This window comes from Bufo gargarizans, chromosome 1 (genome assembly GCF_014858855.1).
Source record: "Bufo gargarizans isolate SCDJY-AF-19 chromosome 1, ASM1485885v1, whole genome shotgun sequence".
In the NCBI taxonomy this organism is placed as follows: Eukaryota; Metazoa; Chordata; class Amphibia; order Anura; family Bufonidae; genus Bufo; species Bufo gargarizans.
In genome coordinates this window covers 193,537,796-193,556,591 of record NC_058080.1, presented here as the reverse complement: position 1 = coordinate 193,556,591, position 18,796 = coordinate 193,537,796, and the positions used below count along the sequence as shown (strand labels likewise).

The following is an 18,796-nucleotide window of genomic DNA, read 5'->3' as shown; positions in this document are numbered from 1 at the left end:
ATACAGTAGGTAGGTATGATGATTGTTTTGACCTAGAGATCCAGTATAGACTATATGGACATGTCTACATTGATCTATAATGCACACAGGGACAAAGATAAGATAAAAAAAGGGTTAATTAAGAATAGTATTTACAACAAAAACTTTTTCCCATAAAAAGTGTTTATGTTTTGAAAAAGTGTAAAAAAAAATTCTGTATAAAAAAATTCACATATGACAGCTAATAAATAATTTATATTTGTACTGCAAAAAGGTTTTGTTAAAAATATAAGTTCGTTTACAGCTGTCGATGGAACAATAACAAAAATGATAGCACTTAGAATTCACCAACAAAAAAACTATGATTTTTTTCCATGAAATGCGCTTCTATTGTGCAATACTGATAACACTTCAATGAAGTATATGTTATTAGAATAATTGTACTCAACTATAGAATAAAAGTTACTTTTTATACTGCATGGTGGAAAAATTTAAATACACAAAAAAAAACAATGGCAGAATTTCAGCTTTTTTCCTCCTCATGTAATAAAAGTTGAACAATAATTTATATATACCCCAAAATAATGCCACTGAAAAATACAACCCATCCCACAAAAATCCAAGTCCTTATTCAGCTACGTTGATAGAGAAATTAAAAAAAAAGGTAGAGATGAGTAAATTTCCTATTTAGAAATTTGTTCACGCTTCGTTTGCTGGTAAAAGCAGAACTGCGTTATGGATTCCGTTACTACGGACCATAACGCAGTTCTGAATGTCTTTAGAGGCATTCCGTTATTCATTCCATCATAATAGAAGTCTATGAAATGCGTATTTGTCCCGTTTCAGTTATGCAGGGGAGTCCTCTCCTGCATAACGGAAACGGGACGGATCCGTTATGCAGGCCATAGACTTCCATTATGACGGAATAAATAACGGAATGCCTCTAAAGACATTCCGTTATGCATTCCATCATAGAATTGCATTATGGTCCGTGGTAATGGAATCTGTAACGCAATTCTGCTTTTACCACTAAACGAAGTGTGAACGAATTTCATAACATAAAATTTGCTCATCTCTAAAGGCAGGGATGACATTGGTTTTAAAAATCACAAAGACCAAAACTGGCTGCAGAGGAAAAGGATAAAAGTCTAAAATGCTTGCAAGTCAAATAAACCCTCCAATGTATAAATTATAGCACACAGTTTCTCAACGAACCCTTCTATTTCTTGTGAACAACAGAATGAAACAGCAGCATTGGTTTATCATTACATTTTCTGAACAACTAAGGGTTCAATGTATATACAATAATTACTGGAAATTAAAAATACAGTAGCTTAAAAAAATAAGACTTTCCAAATAAAATAAAAAAAAAATATACACATAAAATGCATTGATACACCTTAAGTCTAGACGGATCCGTTTGGCTCCGCACGGCCAGGCGGACACGAAAACGCTGCAAGCAGTGTTCGGGTGTCAGTCTGCTGAGCGGAACGGAGGCCAAACGGAGCCATACTGATTCATTCTGAGCAGATCCGCATCCACTCAGAATGCATTAGGGCTGGAAGGATCCGTTCGGGGCCGCTTGTGAGAGCCTTCAAACGGAACTCACAAGCGGAACCCCGAACGCAAGTGTGAAAGTAGCCTAAGTGGGAAACTTTGTGCACTTTACATCCATCAACAAAACAACCTTAACCTCAGGGATCCAGCACCGAATTACAGTATCTGTCTTATGTAGGGCCATTAGACCAGATACAATTCTGCATGAAAAATTGTATTAACTAGAGGAGAGCAAATAAATTGCATATAAATAACATATTGATAAAATAGAAAATAAAACTGGAAATTCAACTTATAAAAGGAGCAGGAATTCAAAGTGCAGGTGCTCAAAGAACAGCAAAAACAAGTTGGGGGGGGGGGGGGGGGGCTGGGACACGGAAGTGACAATGCATTCCTATTGACTGAATATATATCCAAGTTCATATAACTTATTTACAGGAATACGGATGCAGTATTTTACTCAATATTGTGGCATTTTACCATATTTTTTTTTTATCTACAGTACAATACACTCTTGTCCTATCGGACACCTCATAAAGGTAATATTTTCCGGTAAGGTTAATATGCACTTATGTAGTCTAAAATCCCTAAATTGTTATTTAAAATAATTTGTATTCATGCCTATATAAGGACTAAATCTGAGGGAAAATGTTGGGTTAAAATCCATATCATCCTTTGATGGTTATTTGTAAATTGTGCATTTTTGGACTAAAATTTTTAAAAGGGTTGTGCAGGCATACTCTCCTACCCAATGTGACATCTGGGGCAGAGACACAACTGTACCTCGATTGGGACCAGTACTAAATCAACCTTTCCTTGCCCTGCAAGTATTGTGACTTTTGCCTCAGCAACTGTGCTTCCCAGAGTGAAGTTGCATCTCTCCACTCTCAATGTTCGATCAGGCAGAAGATCCTGTGCAACCCCTTTAAAACTGATTTTGCTCTCCTATTAGGAATGAACGGTTTTAGCCATTATTTACATCTACTGTACCTTAGTGTTCCTCACCCAGAGACAATAGCAATGTCATAGTCACTTGTAGAAGGGAATGCTTTCCCCATCATGCTGACATTTTTAGCGTTAGTTATTCTAGCCATTATGGACACTGGTTTTTCAAAGTATCTGACAAGCGCTGGCTCTGTCAAGAGAGAAGCAAGGAACTGCTCAAATGTAACAGCCCAGTCTTGGTCTAGACTAGTACTGACAGGCAAAGAAGCTTGGTGGTGACTCCGTACAAGGATGGTGTCATCACCAATATCCTCACATTGTAGTTTATCGTCTTCATGTGACCCAGCACTCAGCACAGAGTAAGAAGACATGGAGCCATCGTCTTTTGTCTCATCATCTGATATGAGCATAGATGAGCAGGCCCCATTGTCTCTAGGAGAAGAGTCCTCAAGCTTGACCTCCTCCATTTGATCAGAGTGGATTTCTTCAGTATTGTCACTGGTAACAAAGTTGGTGGAAAAATCTCCTGATTGCTCATACTGGTATGTTTGGACAGGCTTCTTTTCATGGACCATCCTTGGAGTTTCCTTGCTGCTGTGGCTGGCAGTTTCTTCTGGAGGCTGCAGAGAGAGAAATTTTCCCACCTCACCAATCTCAAGCAGTAAGCTGGTAACTGCTGCGGTTGCATGGTAGAGTTCTTGCTCTCTTGGATCTTCGCTAAACATATTGTACATGGTCTTACACAACTCAATAAACTGCCCCTACAAGTAAACAATAAAGAATAGACATAATGAAGAACTATACAATGTGAACAGTATGCTATGACAGGTGTTTAAAAAAAAATATACAACTAAACCTCTGGGATCACATGGCCACTCTTGCATTTTGGTGATAAAGTCATCTTTGCTAATGGAAACTAATTTGTAAGAGCTTTACTCTTTATATTATAAAAAAAAAATATTGGGTTTACATTTACATTACTTTTTCATTTGTAAAAGGGTGATTGGCAAGACAGCATACACTACTTCATCATTTGCACATATAACCAAACTATATGTGAATATTCTATGTATTTTAGATGGTTTTCTGGAAATACATCACTCCATGTATTCTACTTCCTGCCCTGTCCCTAACTTTCTCCTTTCTTTGGTCTTTTACCACAGCAAAGAGCTTCTTTTTCACTATGACCAGAGAGAGTCCCCGTCAGTGACTTAATTATCAGATCACACATTACACTGATAAGTCTGTGAAGGTTCTCATTTATCCAGGTCATGGTATATGTGTAAAAAATAAATCAAGGCAACTGGACTTACTGTAGATTTCTTGAAAACGTCTCACTCGTTCTTCCAACGAGTTTTCTCAATTCTGAGAATTCCAACGAGCTTTCTCAATTCTCAGAATTGAGAAAGCTCGTTGGAAGAACGAGTGAAACGTTTTCAAGAAATCTACAGTAAGTCCAGTTGCCTTGATTTATTCTTTACAGATATTACACTGATAAGTGCAATGCTCTTCTGTGGACATCTTTATCTAGGCCTAACAAGAGAACAATAGAGCTGTCATACTGTCATCCTAATTTTACATCTCTTATCATAAGGATTACCCTTCAAATAACATCTTCTCATCACAGCAGCAGTAAACAGACAATGGCTTACCTAGCCATATAGGAGTTTTATCTCTCTGTGCTGACTACCAAAATAACTATGAACAATGGGTAAAATTTATTTAGATGCATCGATCAATGCTATGGCAGCAGTACAATACAGTATGTATTGTACTGCATTGTAAAAGGGATCATCCATCGTTATAAAGTTTAAGTCCCTTAGTAGGATGAAATACTGTGTTTTATAAAGAAAATAAAAAAGGTGCCCCTTTCCCCTCATCAAACCATTTACTATCGAAAAAATATAAAAAATAGACATATTAGGTATCGCTACACCTGTAACGACTGGCTCATGTGAACTTCGTATAAGAAAACCAAAACAAAACATAGAAACAGTGCCAAAAACAGTCATTTTGTTGTCACCTTGCCTCACAAGAAACATACTGTACTAGTAGCCCAAAGGCTGTTCAAAAGCGACATGGTGCCTATAAGCCAAGCCATCAAAATCTGTGCTGCAAAAGCCAAAAGGCAGTCTTTCCCTTTTGAACTTTGCAGTGTGCCCATACAGCAGTTCATGTCCACATTTATGGCATGATAGAACCCACATAACAAATTTTAATAATGTTGTGAGTCTCAGATGGCACCAGCTGGCCACAACATAATGGGCAATGAAATGCCAAATCTGTGAAAAACTTGCAATTTTTTACTTTTTCTGCAAAATACCTGTGGCATCAAAACGCTCACTCCACCCACTAATACCTTGAGAGGTGGCGTTTCAAAAATGGTTATTTATCAGAAGCACAATGGCAATAAATTGTGTTTCTAATATGTGGATAATGCCCGCAGCGATGGACTCGGCTTTTAGATCCCATGTCCCAACTCGTTCCTGGCTGCACCCCTGGCTAACTTACTACTTGTATAGTTCTCAGAGTCTCTGTACCACAATCAGTTTTGCCATCAAAGATATACCTGGTTTAACTTGGGTAATTCTTTCGCATCTTTTTCCTTAGGCCGGTTTTCCTGTGCCCATATCCGGAGGTAATTTCGGTTATCTTGACTTGTTTTATGAACTAATAAATCGAAAAAGAAACAGAATATCCATCACTATTTCAAACACTTCAAAGTACAAATCATAATTCTCACAATGTATCGCTACTACAAACATACAAACACAACACAGACATTGTGAGGGCTAGGCGTTACCTTTAGCTGGTTTAAGACTGACGCCAACAAAGCCTTCTTCTGTCCTTTTCTTGCTTCTCAACTCAATTGAAGCAACTTAACAACAGCACAGAAAATGAAGAAACATCTCTTAGATATCTTGTTGCAGCACATCGCAAACAATATCTTACCGACCGCTGTAGCAGATACCGACTACCTGGACTGAAACTGCAAGCATTAGATTAAAGGGGTTGCCCCATCTCACAAGGTCAGGGCTGCCACTGTTCCACAGGGGGCGGTGACCTGTATGTTGACTGATGGCACAGGCAAGTGGAGCTCCGATTCCCATGTTCCTGAAGCATTTTGATTAGCAGCTATGGTACAGGGGGGCAGTGGTGCAAGCAGCCAATGAAGGAGCTGTGTAGAACAGTACCAAGGCTACTGCCCATGCCCTGGAGCTGTTCTAAACAGACTAATTAGAGGTGGCCGGGTCAGGAGCTAATGCGCATGTGTCTATGTGTTTCCCCAAAATCTTACCCACCACACATGCAGGAACTCTGATCTGCACAGTGCAAACATGGTCTTCACTGCTAGACTGCAGCAGTGGACATATCCCCTGACATTGAGCAGTCTAAAAAGGGTTAGAAGATAAAAAAAAAAAAGGGAGGGAGCTACTGTCGATGACCCATCACAATTAGCAATAAGTATACACATACTGTTTTATGCATACTAGGATCCATGAAGCGAGATGGGACAACCCCTTCAAACCATTGTTCTTGTAGTTTAAAGGGATTTTCCGGTACCCATATCCATTTTTTGTTAAATATCCCACCCTACCCCAGATCACAAGTTGATGTGACCTTTTCGAGTCATTTTAATCGTCCTCCCTCTGTTAGTAATGTTAGCACCACAAGTCTGGATGTTTACAACCTGAAATTCAGGGACCTCACAGCACCATCTCAGCCAGCAATTGCTCCACTCGGCACAGCATGCAGGCAGCCTCCCAGCCCACACAAAAGTTTATGTAAAACACATATATACCAAACCCATGGTCATTATAATACACCACCATGTCATATGGATTTCCATGCCACATAATAGCAGGCTGAATTTGAACATGCGCTGGAAAAGCAATGCTTCTCCAGCGAGGCCTCTAGCTAGCCATCTACAGTCAGGTCCATAAATATTGGGACATTGACACAATTGTAACATTTTTGTCTCTTTACACCACCACAATGGATTTGAAATGAAATGAGCACGATGTGCTTTAACTGCAGACTGTCAGCTTTAATTTGAGGGTATTTACATCCAAATCAGGTGAACGGTTTAGGAATGCAGTTTGCATATGTGCCTCCCACTTGTTAGGGGACATAAAGTAATGGGACAATTGGCTTCTCAGCTGTTCCATGGCCAGGTGTGTGTTATTCCCTCATTATCCCAATTACAATGAGCAGATGAAAGGTCCAGAGTTCATTTCAAGTGTGCTATTTGCATTTGGAATCTGTTGCTGTCAACTCTCAAGATGAGATCCAAAGAGCTGTCACTATCAGTGAAGCAAGCCATCATTAGGCTGAAAAAACAAAACAAACCCATCAGAGAGATAGCAAAAACATTAGGTGTGGCCAAAACAACTGTTTGGAACATTCTTAAAAAGAACGAAAGCACCGGTGAGCTCAGCAACACCAAAAGACCCGGAAGACCACGGAAAACAACTGTGATGGATGACTGAATAATTCTTTCCCTGGTGAAGAAAACACCCTTCACAACAGTTGGGCAGATCAAGAACCAGGAGGTAGGTGTATGTGTGTCAAAGTCAACAATCAAGAGAAGACTTCACCAGAGTGGATACAGATGGTTCACCACAAGATATAAACCATTGGTAAGCCTCAAAAACAGGAAGGCCAGAATAGAGTTTGTCAAACGACATCTAAAAAAGCCTTCACAGTTCTGGAACAACATCCCATGGACAGATGAGACCAAGATCAACTTGTACCAGAGTGATGGGAAGAGAAGAGTATGGAGAAGGAAAGGAACTACTCATGATCCTAAGAATACCACCTCATCAGTGAAGCATGGTGGTGGTAGTGTCATGGGGTGGGCATGTATGGCTGCCAATGGAACGGGTTCTCTTGTATTTATTGATGATGTGACTGCTGACAAAAGCAGCAGGATAAATTCTGAAGTGTTTCGGGCAATATTATCTGCTTATATTCAGCCAAATGCTTCAGAACTCATTGGATGGCGCTTCACAGTGCAGATGGACAATGACCCAAAGCATACTGCAAAAGCAACCTAAGAGTTTTTTAAGGGAAAGAAGTGGAATGTTATGCAATGGCCAAGTCAATCACCTGACCTGAATTCGATTGAGCATGCATTTCACTTGCTGAAGACAAAACTGAAGGGAAAATGCCCCAAGAACAAGCAGGAACTGAAGACAGTTGCAGTAGAGGCCTGGCAGAGCATCACCAAGGATGAAACCCAGCGTCTGGTGATGTCTATGCGTTCCAGACTTCAGGCTGTAATCGACTGCAAAGGATTTGCCACCAAGTATTAAAAAGTGAAAAACCGGAATTAGTCTTACCGGTAATACTGTTTCCATGAGATCATCACGACGGCATACAAGGAGATTGTTCCTGCCCCTACAGAGGTCAGGGGTCAGAGAAAGGTTAAATACCCTCCTCCCACCACCAACCCCAGTGCTTCCAAAATCACACAGAGTAACCCGGTGGTGGCAAACAGTGAAAAAAGGTATTACTTCATACCTTCTAGAGACCCTCTAGGTCAAAAAATGTTTAAATCATAGGGAGGGAATAACGTGCCGTCGTGATGATCTCATGGAAACAGAATTACCGGTAAGACTAATTCCGGTTTTTCCATAGCATCATCACGACGGCATACAAGGAGATATAAAAAATATATCAGTTAAGGGGGGGCTACAGCCTGGAGGACTTTCCGCCAGAAGGACAGATCAGATGATCTGGAAAGATCCAGGCGATAGTGCTTTATAAACGTATGGATGCTGGACCAAGTGGCAGCACGACAGATTTCCTCCAGAGAAGCCCCAGCTCTCTTTGCCTGATAGGAAGACATGGCCCTAGTGGAATGGGCCCTAATGTTGACTGGACACGGAAGATTTTGTATTTGGTAACAGACTAATGGTTTCTTTGAGCCATCTAGCTATAGAGGACCGGGAGGCTTTTTGGCCCTTAAATCTTCCTCCAAAAAGAACTAGTAAGTTGTCGGATTTTCTAAACTTTTCCGTCACAGCGATATAGTTTAGGACTGCCCGTCTAACGTCCAGAGAGTGAAATGCGGATTCTTTGTCATTAGAGGGGTGTTGACAAAAAGAAGGTAGGGTAACTTCCTGGCTCCGATGAAAATTGGATACAACTTTGGGGAGAAACCCAGGATCCAGACGGAGAATAATTCTATCATCTAGAATACGGAGGTAGGGTTCCCTGATCGATAGAGCTTGCAACTCTAATACTCTGCGGGCCGAAGTTATTGCAATTAGGAAGGCCGTCTTCAAGGACAATAATTTTATTGGACAGTCGGACATGGGCTCAAAGGGTGGTAGAGTAAGGCCTGTAAGAACGATGTTCAAATCCCAGGAAGGGACACGGGCGGTGATCGTTGGGCGGAGCCTCATCGCTGCCCTAATGAATCTTTTGATCCAAACGATGGCTGGCTATATCTTGGTCAAAGAAACAACTTAGGGCTGAGATCTGGACCTTCAGGGTAGAGGGTCTAAGTCCCGGGTCTAGACCCTGCTGTAGGAAATCTAGAATTCTTTGGATGTTTGGTTTATGCAAATGTGGAGATTTTCTCCCACTCCAGGAACAAAAACGTTTCCAGATCTTAAGGTAGATTGCTTTCGGTATATTCTTTCTGGAGGCTTTCAAAGTAGTAATAACTTTGTCTGACAGGCCCTGAAGTTTCAGTGTTTGGGACTCAGGATACAAGCTGCCAATTTCAAAAACTGCGGGTTTGGGTGCAGAACTGGACCCTGCTGAAGTAGATCCCCTCGCACAGGGAGGGGCCACGGATCCTGGAGGGAGTATTTCTGGAGAGATGAGAACCAACTTCTCTTTGGCCATAGGGGAGCGATCACAATCACCGTGGCCTTGTCCTGGTGAATTTTTGTACCACCTTTGGAATTAGAGGAAGTGGAGGGAAAGCATAGCACAGTTTCCAATGCCAACGGATGGCGAAGGCGTCTAAAGCATGAGGTCTGTCCCTGGGGTTTAGGGAACAGAATGTCTCCACCTTTGAGTTTGCCCTGGTGGCAAACAGGTCCACGTCGGGCATCCCCCATTTCCTTACCACTAGTCTGAATATTTCTGGGCTTAGAAACCATTCTGTATGATCGATCCTGTGGCGGCTGAGAAAATCCCCTTCATGATTTAGTATTCCTTTTAGAGGAACTTCCGATATAGAGGCCACCTTCTGCTCTGCCCATGCAAAGATTTTTGTTGTCAGCGCTTGGAGGGTTGCTGACAGTGTTCCCCCTTGATGGGAAATCTGTAGGGACAGGAAACACTGGGGTTGGTGGTGGGAGGAGGGTATTTAACCTTTCTCTGTTCCTGCCCCTACAGAGGTCAGGGGTCAATCTCCTTGTATGCCGTCGTGATGATGCTATGGAAAGTTTTATTTACGATTATTATTCTGTCCCATTACCTTTGGTCCCTTAACAAGTGGGAGGCACATATGCAAACTGTTGTAATTCCTACACCGTTTACCTGATTTGGATGTAAATACCCTCAAATTAAAGCTGACAGTCTGCAGTTAAAGCACATATTGTGCTTTTCATTTCAAATCCATTGTAGTGGTGTATAGAGCCAAAAACTTTAGAATTGTGTCGATGTCACAATATTTATGGACCGGACTGTATGTGAAGTTATTGACTATGCACATACATTGCCCAGGCTGGAAGAGAACAGACAGAGGGAGGACCGTCACCTCAGTGATGGAAGAAAAAGACGCAGATATATATGTCACGTGAGAAACTGGGATCAGGAGTTCTTTGGCACGGTCATTAATGGTAAGACTCTAGTGGTGGTCTTTCAAGTAGAAAACCAAACTTATATGTCTTGCACAAAGTTGCAATAATGAAAATGATCAACACACAATTTGAAACCTAAAAAAGGAAGAGTGGACCTTAATATATTACGAAAGCATAGTACATTTGGCAGAACCGTATGTGAAGTGGAGCCTTATGACTTCTGTATACAACCCAGTATACATTAACTTAAATACAGCTTTTTAACCAAAGTATTTTGCAGTTGCAACACTGATGATTTTTAAAGGGCATCTGTCAGCAGGTTTATACCTATGAAACTGGCTGACGTGTTACATGTGTACTTAGCAGCTGAAGGAATCTGTGTTGGTCCCATGTTCATATGTGTCCACATTGCTGAGAAACCTGCACATCTGTTGTTCTGTCAGGTCTATTAATTAATATTAAGTCTAGTATGGCCGTCCCTCTAGTCGGATCCTGAACCAGTTTGGAAAGGTAATTGTCTTTGGTTATTGCCAAGAACCTGTTTCCTTTATGAGATGTACAGGTTTCAGTTTCCCAGTCTATATCTGAGTAGTTGAAGTCCCCCATCATAATGACCTCATTATGATTTGCCGCCTCGTCTATTTCGTTTAGTAGTGGATTTTCTGTAGACTCTGGTATATTAGGTGGCTTATAATAAACTTCTATTAGTAATTTATTATTGTTTTTGCCTCCATGTAGTTCTACCCACAGTGACTCCACACGTTCATGTCCCTCACTTATATCTTCTCGGACTGTGGGCTTTAGACAGGACTTTACACAAGGGCAGACCCCTCCCCCTCTCCGGTTTTGGCGATCCTTTCTAAACTGCCCAGTCATAGCTATCATCCAGCCATGTCTCAGTTATTCCCAATGTCATAGTCCTCCTCACACATCACTAATTCCAGTTCCCCAGTTTTATTAGTCAGGCTTCTGGGATTAGTATACATACATTTAAGAGGTTTATGTATATTTTTTACCCTACACCTTTCCTTCTGAACTGTTCTAGTCCCTCCTTCCATTCCTCCCCCAGTCCCATTACCTTGCCCCCGGTCTCTATCTGCACTATCTTTCCCTGCAATAACGTAATTACCCTCCCCCCAAGTCCCTAGTTTAAACACTCCTCCAACCTTCTAGCTATCTTCTTCCCCAACTAAGCTGCCCCTTCCCCATTGATGTGCAGCCCGTCCCTACGATAGAGCCTGTAGCCGAGAGAGAAGTCGGCCCAGTTCTCCAGGAACCCAAACCCCTCCTTCCTACACCAGTTCTTGAGCCACTTGTTAGCCTCCCTAATCTCCCGCTGCCTTTCTTGTGTGGCTCGTGGTACAGGCAGTATTTCAGTAAATACTACCTTTGAGGTCTTTGCCCTAAGCTTTTGACCTAAATCCCTAAAATCATTTTTAAGGACGCTCCACCTACCTCTAACTTTGTCATTGGTTCCAATATGGAACATGACTGCTGGATCTTCTCCAGCCCCTCCCAGTAATCTGTCAACCCGATCCGCGATGTCTCGAACTCGAGCGCCACGAAGACAACACACCGTTTGACGATCCCGGTCTTTGTGACAGATCGCCCTATTTGTACCCCTAATAATTGATATGATTTAGCAAGACAATACTAGGGGAGCAGTAGTAATATTGTAGATTATGCAAACTCAAGATATGCTAAAACTAACTTATATGATCTGCTGGCAATATTGCTGTAAATCTTGAGATGTAATAACAGGCTGGTAAAAGGAACCATACCACTGCCAATCACAAAACCAAGGGTATAGCCCACTCATGACCACAAATTCACAAACATGCCTTCACACTGATGTTGGCATACCATGACTACACTCAGGTGCGATGTCTTCAAAGAAGTATTGTGTGGCCTCAAATGCAGAATCTGGTTCTTCTTGGTCTGGTGACAGGTCTGAAATGATCAATAATGCATTATCAGTATGTAGGTTAAAGGTCTATGAATTAAACAGTGCTTACAAACTAATGACCCCTATCTACATAGAATAAATGTACATGAGTTGCACACTTGGATCTTATCTGCAGTCCTATTACTTTATCCACGTATACCGGAAATGCGTGTGGAGTTATGTAATGGTAAGTAGTCCTGAAGAACTCACCAGGCAAGATGTGCATTCTGTACAACAGCTTCAGTTTTTCTGTGAGGTCACCATGGCAGGCTGCACCTGGAAACATCAATTCATTATTACCAAAATAAGTTAGTTACAGTAAGAAATCAGACATCTTCATTCTTGCTGCTTGCATACAGATGTAGCAATACTGAGCTACTCATTAAACTTTTTGTTTTGTGTATCATGACAACTTAATGAATTTAACTGGGATGTTAAAATTCAGCTCTGACAACTAGAGGTTACAATTATCTTAATGGGAACCTGTCACCTAGAAAATGCATATTAAACCGCCAGCAGTACCTTATTGCAGCCTGTAGTACGATTATAAAGGGGTCTGTGTCTTTTCTGTGCAATGCAGCAAAAGCCTGTAAAAATACTTTTATTCAATGGGCCACGCTATGTAAACTAGAGTCTTGAAGTCAAGGGGGCAGCGGCTTTCTTGCCTGAAGTCAAGCGCGCCCCACCACCGTTATCTCCCCTTAGTGTTTGATTGATAGGATTTCCTTCCCTACTGGACGCATGAATGTAGTCTTGCGCGTGCGCCGTGTCCCTGAAATACCGGCGCCTGCGCTGTACCTGTTCCACTCCGCTATGAGCTCAATGCTTAGGTACACGAGAGCATGCGGGAGACTACATTCAAGCAACCAGCTGTGAAGGAATCGGGCATCCTATCAATCAAATGCTTTGGGGAGGTACAGGGGGTGGGGCACGCTTGACTTCAGGTGAGAAAGCCGCTGCCTCCTTGACTTCAAGACAATCGTTTACATAGCGTGGCCCGTTGAATAAAATTATTTTTTTTGACTTTTGCCGCATTGCACAGAAAAGACAAAGAGACTTTTATAATCATGCTATAGGCTGCAATAAGGTACTGCTGGCGGTTTAATATGCATTTTCCAGGTGACAAGTTCCCTTTAAAGTGACCCTCCATTTCAAGAAAAAAAATCTAATGCAGATCCACCAATTCCCAGGCCCATTTTCTGCCATCCAAGATTGCACCACATCTCAGACTTTCTGGTGCATAGTGTGGATTTGGTAAGCCAAGACACTTTCCTCTTGTCCAGCTTTGCCCTCAAATTGGCCAATCGGAGGGAAGCAGGAAGTGTCTTGGTTTACCAAATGCACAGGGTGCACAAGGTAGTCTGAGAAGCGGTGCATCCATCTTAGATGGCATAAAAGGAGCCTGGGAATTGGTGGATCTGCAGCTGAAAAGATGTAAAGGAGGTCACCAGGTAAGTGTTCTGTTAATTCCCCAGTTAAAGTGGTATTTATCATGTAGAGAAAGTTAATACAAGCCACTTACTAATGTATTGTTATTATCCTTTGCTGACTGCATTCATTTTTCTATCACATTATACACTGCTTGTTTCCATGGTTATGACCACCCTGCAATCCATCAGTGGTGGTCGTGCTTGCACAATATAGGAAAAAGCACTAGCCTACGTGCGCTCCCTTGGTCCTGGCCACCAGAGAGGCTGATGCTTTTTCATGTACTGTGTAAGCACGACCACCACTGATGGATTGCAGGGTGGTCGTAACCATGGAAACAAGCAGTGTATAATGTGATGGAAAAATGAATACAGCCAGCAAAGGAAGCAATATGGATAATAAAAATATATTAGAAAGTGACTTGTATTAACTTCCGCTACATGATAAATGCCACTTACTGAAGTGAGACAACGCCTTTAAGGTCAATTTTTGTTCTTGACCTGGAAGTTTGCTTTAATTAACAACTGTAAAATAAATGTGTATTGCAGATTGGTTATTCCAGTTAAGTGAAAGGCATACACTGGTGTGTAATACAGCCCAATCAATAAGTACTCACTTAACCCCGACACGAACTCCCGGAAGTTTATTAAACCATCGCCATTTTCATCCAGAAGCTGAAAGACTCGGAAAGCCATGATATCCATGTGTGCACCACATGCCCATGGAAAAAGTAGGACAAACATGCTCTTGAACTGCTGGAAGTCTATGCGGTACTGCTCAAGATAGGGCAAGGATGGGTCATGGCGTTCTATAGAACTGCTGGTACCTCCCCAGTAGCAGCTGGTCAGGTGCTCAGCCTAAAATAACATAACATATTTAAAAAAGGGTCATATAAAGACAATAAAAAATGAAAATTACACATTTTTCTTCTTGTAAACTGGCCATACATTAAGATTATTGTTGACTGAACCTGCCATTTCCAGCTAGACTGACTGACCATTTATAGGGAGTCTGTCAGCAGTTCGGACCAAGTTAAACTATTAGGCCCCTTGCAGACGAGTGTGAGCGGATTAGGTCCGGATGCGTTGTGGATGCATTCAGTGAAAATGCGCGATTTCGCAAGCAAGTACATTCAGTTTTGCCTGCAATTGTATTCAGTTGTTCAGTTTTTATTGCACGTGATAGGTTTACAAACAACATCTCTTAGCAACCATCTGAAAAACGCATTGCATTCGCACTTGCTTGCTCTTCTATGGGGCCAGTGTTGCGTGAGAAAACGCAGAATATAGAGCATGCTGCAATTTTCACGCAACGCACAAGTGATGCGTGAAAACCAACGCTCATGTACACAGACCCATTGAAATGAATGGGTCCGGATTCCGTGCGATCGCATCACGCATTGCACCCGTGCGGAATACTCGCTCATGTGAAAGGGGCCTTAACAGCACTAAAGGAGCTGTGATGTCCTCTCTTCACTGATCTGCTCAGAGTGACAGCTAAAGCATCTAACCAGGAGAGCTCTAGAGCCGTCACTCAGAGCAGAGGGCGGGGTCTGTGAAGCCGCTCAATTCACAGGGGAGCTCCACCCTGGGCATCTGCAATAACCGAATCTAGCAAAATAAAACTTCACAATTATATTACTCCTGGTAAGAAAAGATCCACACAAAAAATGTGTTTGTGTATACTCCCCAGTGCCTGCCTAGTGCCGTCAGCAGTTTAGTATAGTCAAAACTGCCAACAGACTCCCTTTACTGTGTTTAAGGATGTCACAACTTACCCCAGATGGCAGATGGCAGGGTAGATAAGGATTACCTGATCCTTTTGTTCACAGGGACATACACAGCCAAATATATCTAGCAGTGGCTTACTCCCCTCTCCTCATGTAGAAATGAATATATATATATACTGAGCCAAACATGTGTCTGTAGGTTTGGGGTAGATAGCTGTTAGCTGAACACTATCTGAAATGTATGGCCAAGGAACACACCTCCAAGGTAGCTGCATGGTCCATACTCTGAAGGTTGGTCATGGACTCATCTAGAAGTTTATGAAAATTCCTCAACTAAAGTTCATGAACATATGAAAGGCACTGGAGTGCCACATAACTTCCACCACACGGTTATGCATGAGAAAAAAGGTGGGTCAACCATTTTTCACTAACATCCAACAAATGAATCTCCCTGTGGGATTCCCACACTCAAATTGTTATGTCTGTGCCACCAAATAATAAAGCCACACACTGGATACCCCTTAGGCAGATACAATTTTTCTGACTTCTATAGTTACTGGAAACATATGTGGCCTATAGACTTTCCATGTAATTGGCCTTAGCATATCTGTGCTGTAAATTGATATGAAATGTGTTAATATGTGTAATGTGTGTCAATAAATACATTAGGAATTCAATAATATAATAAAACGCAATGCTATAACACTAACCCTGGTAGAGTACGCAAAGGTTGGCATTCCAATGCCCATCAGTACATCAAGGCCTCATTGAAGAGTCTAGAGCCCACCCTAAGTACTGCAGCTTAGCTCCCAGAAACTGAGGCACAACCTCTACACAAGGAACGGAGCATCTGCTTCTAGTTCCTCCCACTACGCCAACAGCTGATCTGTGGGGCTGTTGGGTATTGGACCCCACTGATCGGATAGTGATGACCTAACCGGAGGATAAGTCATCAATGGCTCAAAAGTGGACAACTCCTTGAATGCATCCCCTGACATTCATTCAAAATGCGTTTGCTTCATGCAGGATGTTTATACGTCGAGAGGACTTTTTTTTTTTCTATTATGGCCCACTTATTTTACTTCTTATTTTCTGTTGCAATTGTATTATTCCACTTTTTCATTTAAGTGTTTTCCATACTATGTATTAGTGTAGAAAGTATATGGCCCCTTTCACACGAGCGTGACGGATTAGGTCCGGATGCGTCCAGGGTGCGTTCGGGGAAACTCACAGCAAGTTCAGTCAGTTTTGTCTGCAGTTGTTCAGTTTTTTTCTGTGCAGGTGCAATGCGTTTTTATGCGTTTTTCATGCGCGTGATAAAAAACGTAAGGTTTACAAACATCTCTTAGCAACCATCAGTGAAAAATGCATCGCATCCGCACTTGCTTCCAGATGCGATGCGTTTTTTACTGAAGCCCCATTCACTTCTATGGGGCCGGGGCTGTGTGAAAAACGCAGAATATAGAACATGCTGTGCTTTTCACGCAACGCAGAACTGATTCGTGAAAAAAAACGCTCATGTACACAGACCCATTAAAATTAATGGGTCAGGATTCAGTGCAGGTGCTATGCGTTCACGTCACGCATCGCACCCGCGCGGAAAACTCGCTCGTGTGAAAGGGGCCTATAACTTCTATTATCACACATACATCTGAACAACTTTAATCCCAAACAAGTCAGTCAAGTGTAATAGAAAAAAATACAATGTTTGATGGTGTGCATTTTCTTCTCCACCAATAATCCAAAAATTGTCTGTCATTATTTATTAATGCCCCAAAATGGCTTGCACAATACAAATGGTCAGGTTCAATCATACACAATAAAAAATCCACTTCTATTCCTTAGACATCAATGACTACACAGAAATCATTGGGTGATTTTACTATATTGTTGGGTTTTGCAATGTTTTATTTATTTTTTGCTTTTAATCTGATATTTTAATGAATACCTTGAAAAGTGCATACAACTCTTCCAGCTCATCAACAGTAAATGCTGTGTCAGTCACAATAGTGCGGACCTAAAAGGGCAGACATAGAAAAGCATTATCAAGCGATAGTTTTTGCTGACAGCATATTTGTGTGTACAGGAGATGCGTTGAAAGCCATTTTCTAAAGATGGCCATTACCCAGCTTTTAACTGAACTCATCCCTTCACTCCCCCAATAAGAGTATTTGGACTTTTGGAAATATTTACCTTCAGAGTAGACAACACGATCAGGTTGATCCATATTTCCCTCACTGTCTCTCTCAAAATAATGAAGGCTGCTATTGCTCCTTCACTATGAAATCTGTCAGAGGAACATCTCATGGTGGTATTACACTACCCAACGTACAGGCAGCAAGAGCCCAGGTGAATGATAAAACATCCATTGGCACTCATTTAAACTGGCCTGATTAAACAGGCAGAGGCAAACTGAATGTGAGAAGAACGGTTAATTCCTCCTCATTTTGTTCTATTCATTGTCAGCAGCACATCCCCGATTACCCAGGAAGGCGTGCTCCCGATAAGCGGGCTTCTGTTGAAGGATGCCCAGCAGCCGGTGAATGTTTGCTCGTTCATCAGCCCCTCGGCTACTCAATTATATAAGCCAATTCTATCCGACAAGCATTCCTATGAATACTTGTTCCCAATAATATGCCGATAATCGTGCTGTCTAATAGGTCCTTCAGTCCCTGCACTCAAGAGTTCATAAACATTAATTTATTAGGAGAATTTATGATAAGAATTTAGCCTAAATGAGGGTTTATGATCTCTGAGGCTAAAGACCCATTCACTACATAGCTCCACTGATGAATTTCAGCCTACACAAGTTGTTGACTATTTTTCAATAAATACCTACTGGAAAACATTTTTTTTGTCCCAAATAAATGCAATGACAAGAAAATCATGCCCATAGCCTTTAAAGGAGTTTTTTGAGATATTGATACTGATCAGTGAGAGTCCAACACCGAGGACCCCTGCCGATCAGCTGTTCTGAGAATGCACCTGTACTCCTGTGAGGGTGCGGTGTTCTAGCAGCTTACCAAGCACAGCGCCGTACATTGTTTAGCGGCTGTGTTTGATATCTCGCTCAGCCCTGTTAAACATACCAAGCATAGCCGCTTTACAATGTACAGCTCTGTGCTTGGTAAGCACAGATATGCTAAAGTGCTCACAGGAGTGCTGGCGCCTTCTCAAAAGAGCTGATCTGCAGGGGTCCTGGGTGTTGGACCCCCCCTTCTCCGATCAGATACTGATGACCTATCCTGAGGATAGGTCATCATTATCAGAATCTCAAAGAACCCCTTTAAATAAGGGGAGTGTGTGCATAGTTTTCACTGTGCTAACTGCCAACAGCACTAGGTAGGCACTGGGGAGAGAGGTACAAATGTACCTGTAATGGAGCTTTGATCGTCAGGAGTAGAGTGAATATGAACTTTTATTCTGCCAGGTTCTGCTTCCTAAGTGCAA

At 41.8% G+C, this 18,796-nt stretch overlaps 1 protein-coding gene across 5 annotated transcripts in view; it reads right to left on the bottom strand.

Moving 5' to 3' along the window:
- TBC1D9 (TBC1 domain family member 9) overlaps positions 1-18,796 on the bottom strand; it is a 107,487-nt gene that overhangs the window by 43,586 nt on the left and 45,105 nt on the right. For 2 of the 5 annotated variants that reach the window (XR_006390836.1, XM_044300720.1), the window contains exons 15-21: positions 17,295-17,363; positions 14,234-14,474; positions 12,400-12,465; positions 12,108-12,194; positions 5,285-5,359; positions 5,051-5,151; positions 2,527-3,242 (exon numbers count right to left, since the gene is read on the bottom strand). Coding sequence is in view for 4 of the 5 variants with exons in the window: in XM_044300720.1 (XP_044156655.1) it covers positions 2,538-3,242; positions 5,051-5,151; positions 5,285-5,359; positions 12,108-12,194; positions 12,400-12,465; positions 14,234-14,474; positions 17,295-17,363 (1,344 nt within the window). In the remaining variant the exon portion in view is untranslated. Of the gene's footprint in view, positions 1-1,505; positions 3,243-5,050; positions 5,152-5,284; positions 5,360-12,107; positions 12,195-12,399; positions 12,466-14,233; positions 14,475-17,294; positions 17,364-18,796 lie in introns of those variants that run through there. The other 3 variants (XM_044300734.1, XM_044300711.1, XM_044300745.1) reach the window with 2 other exon arrangements.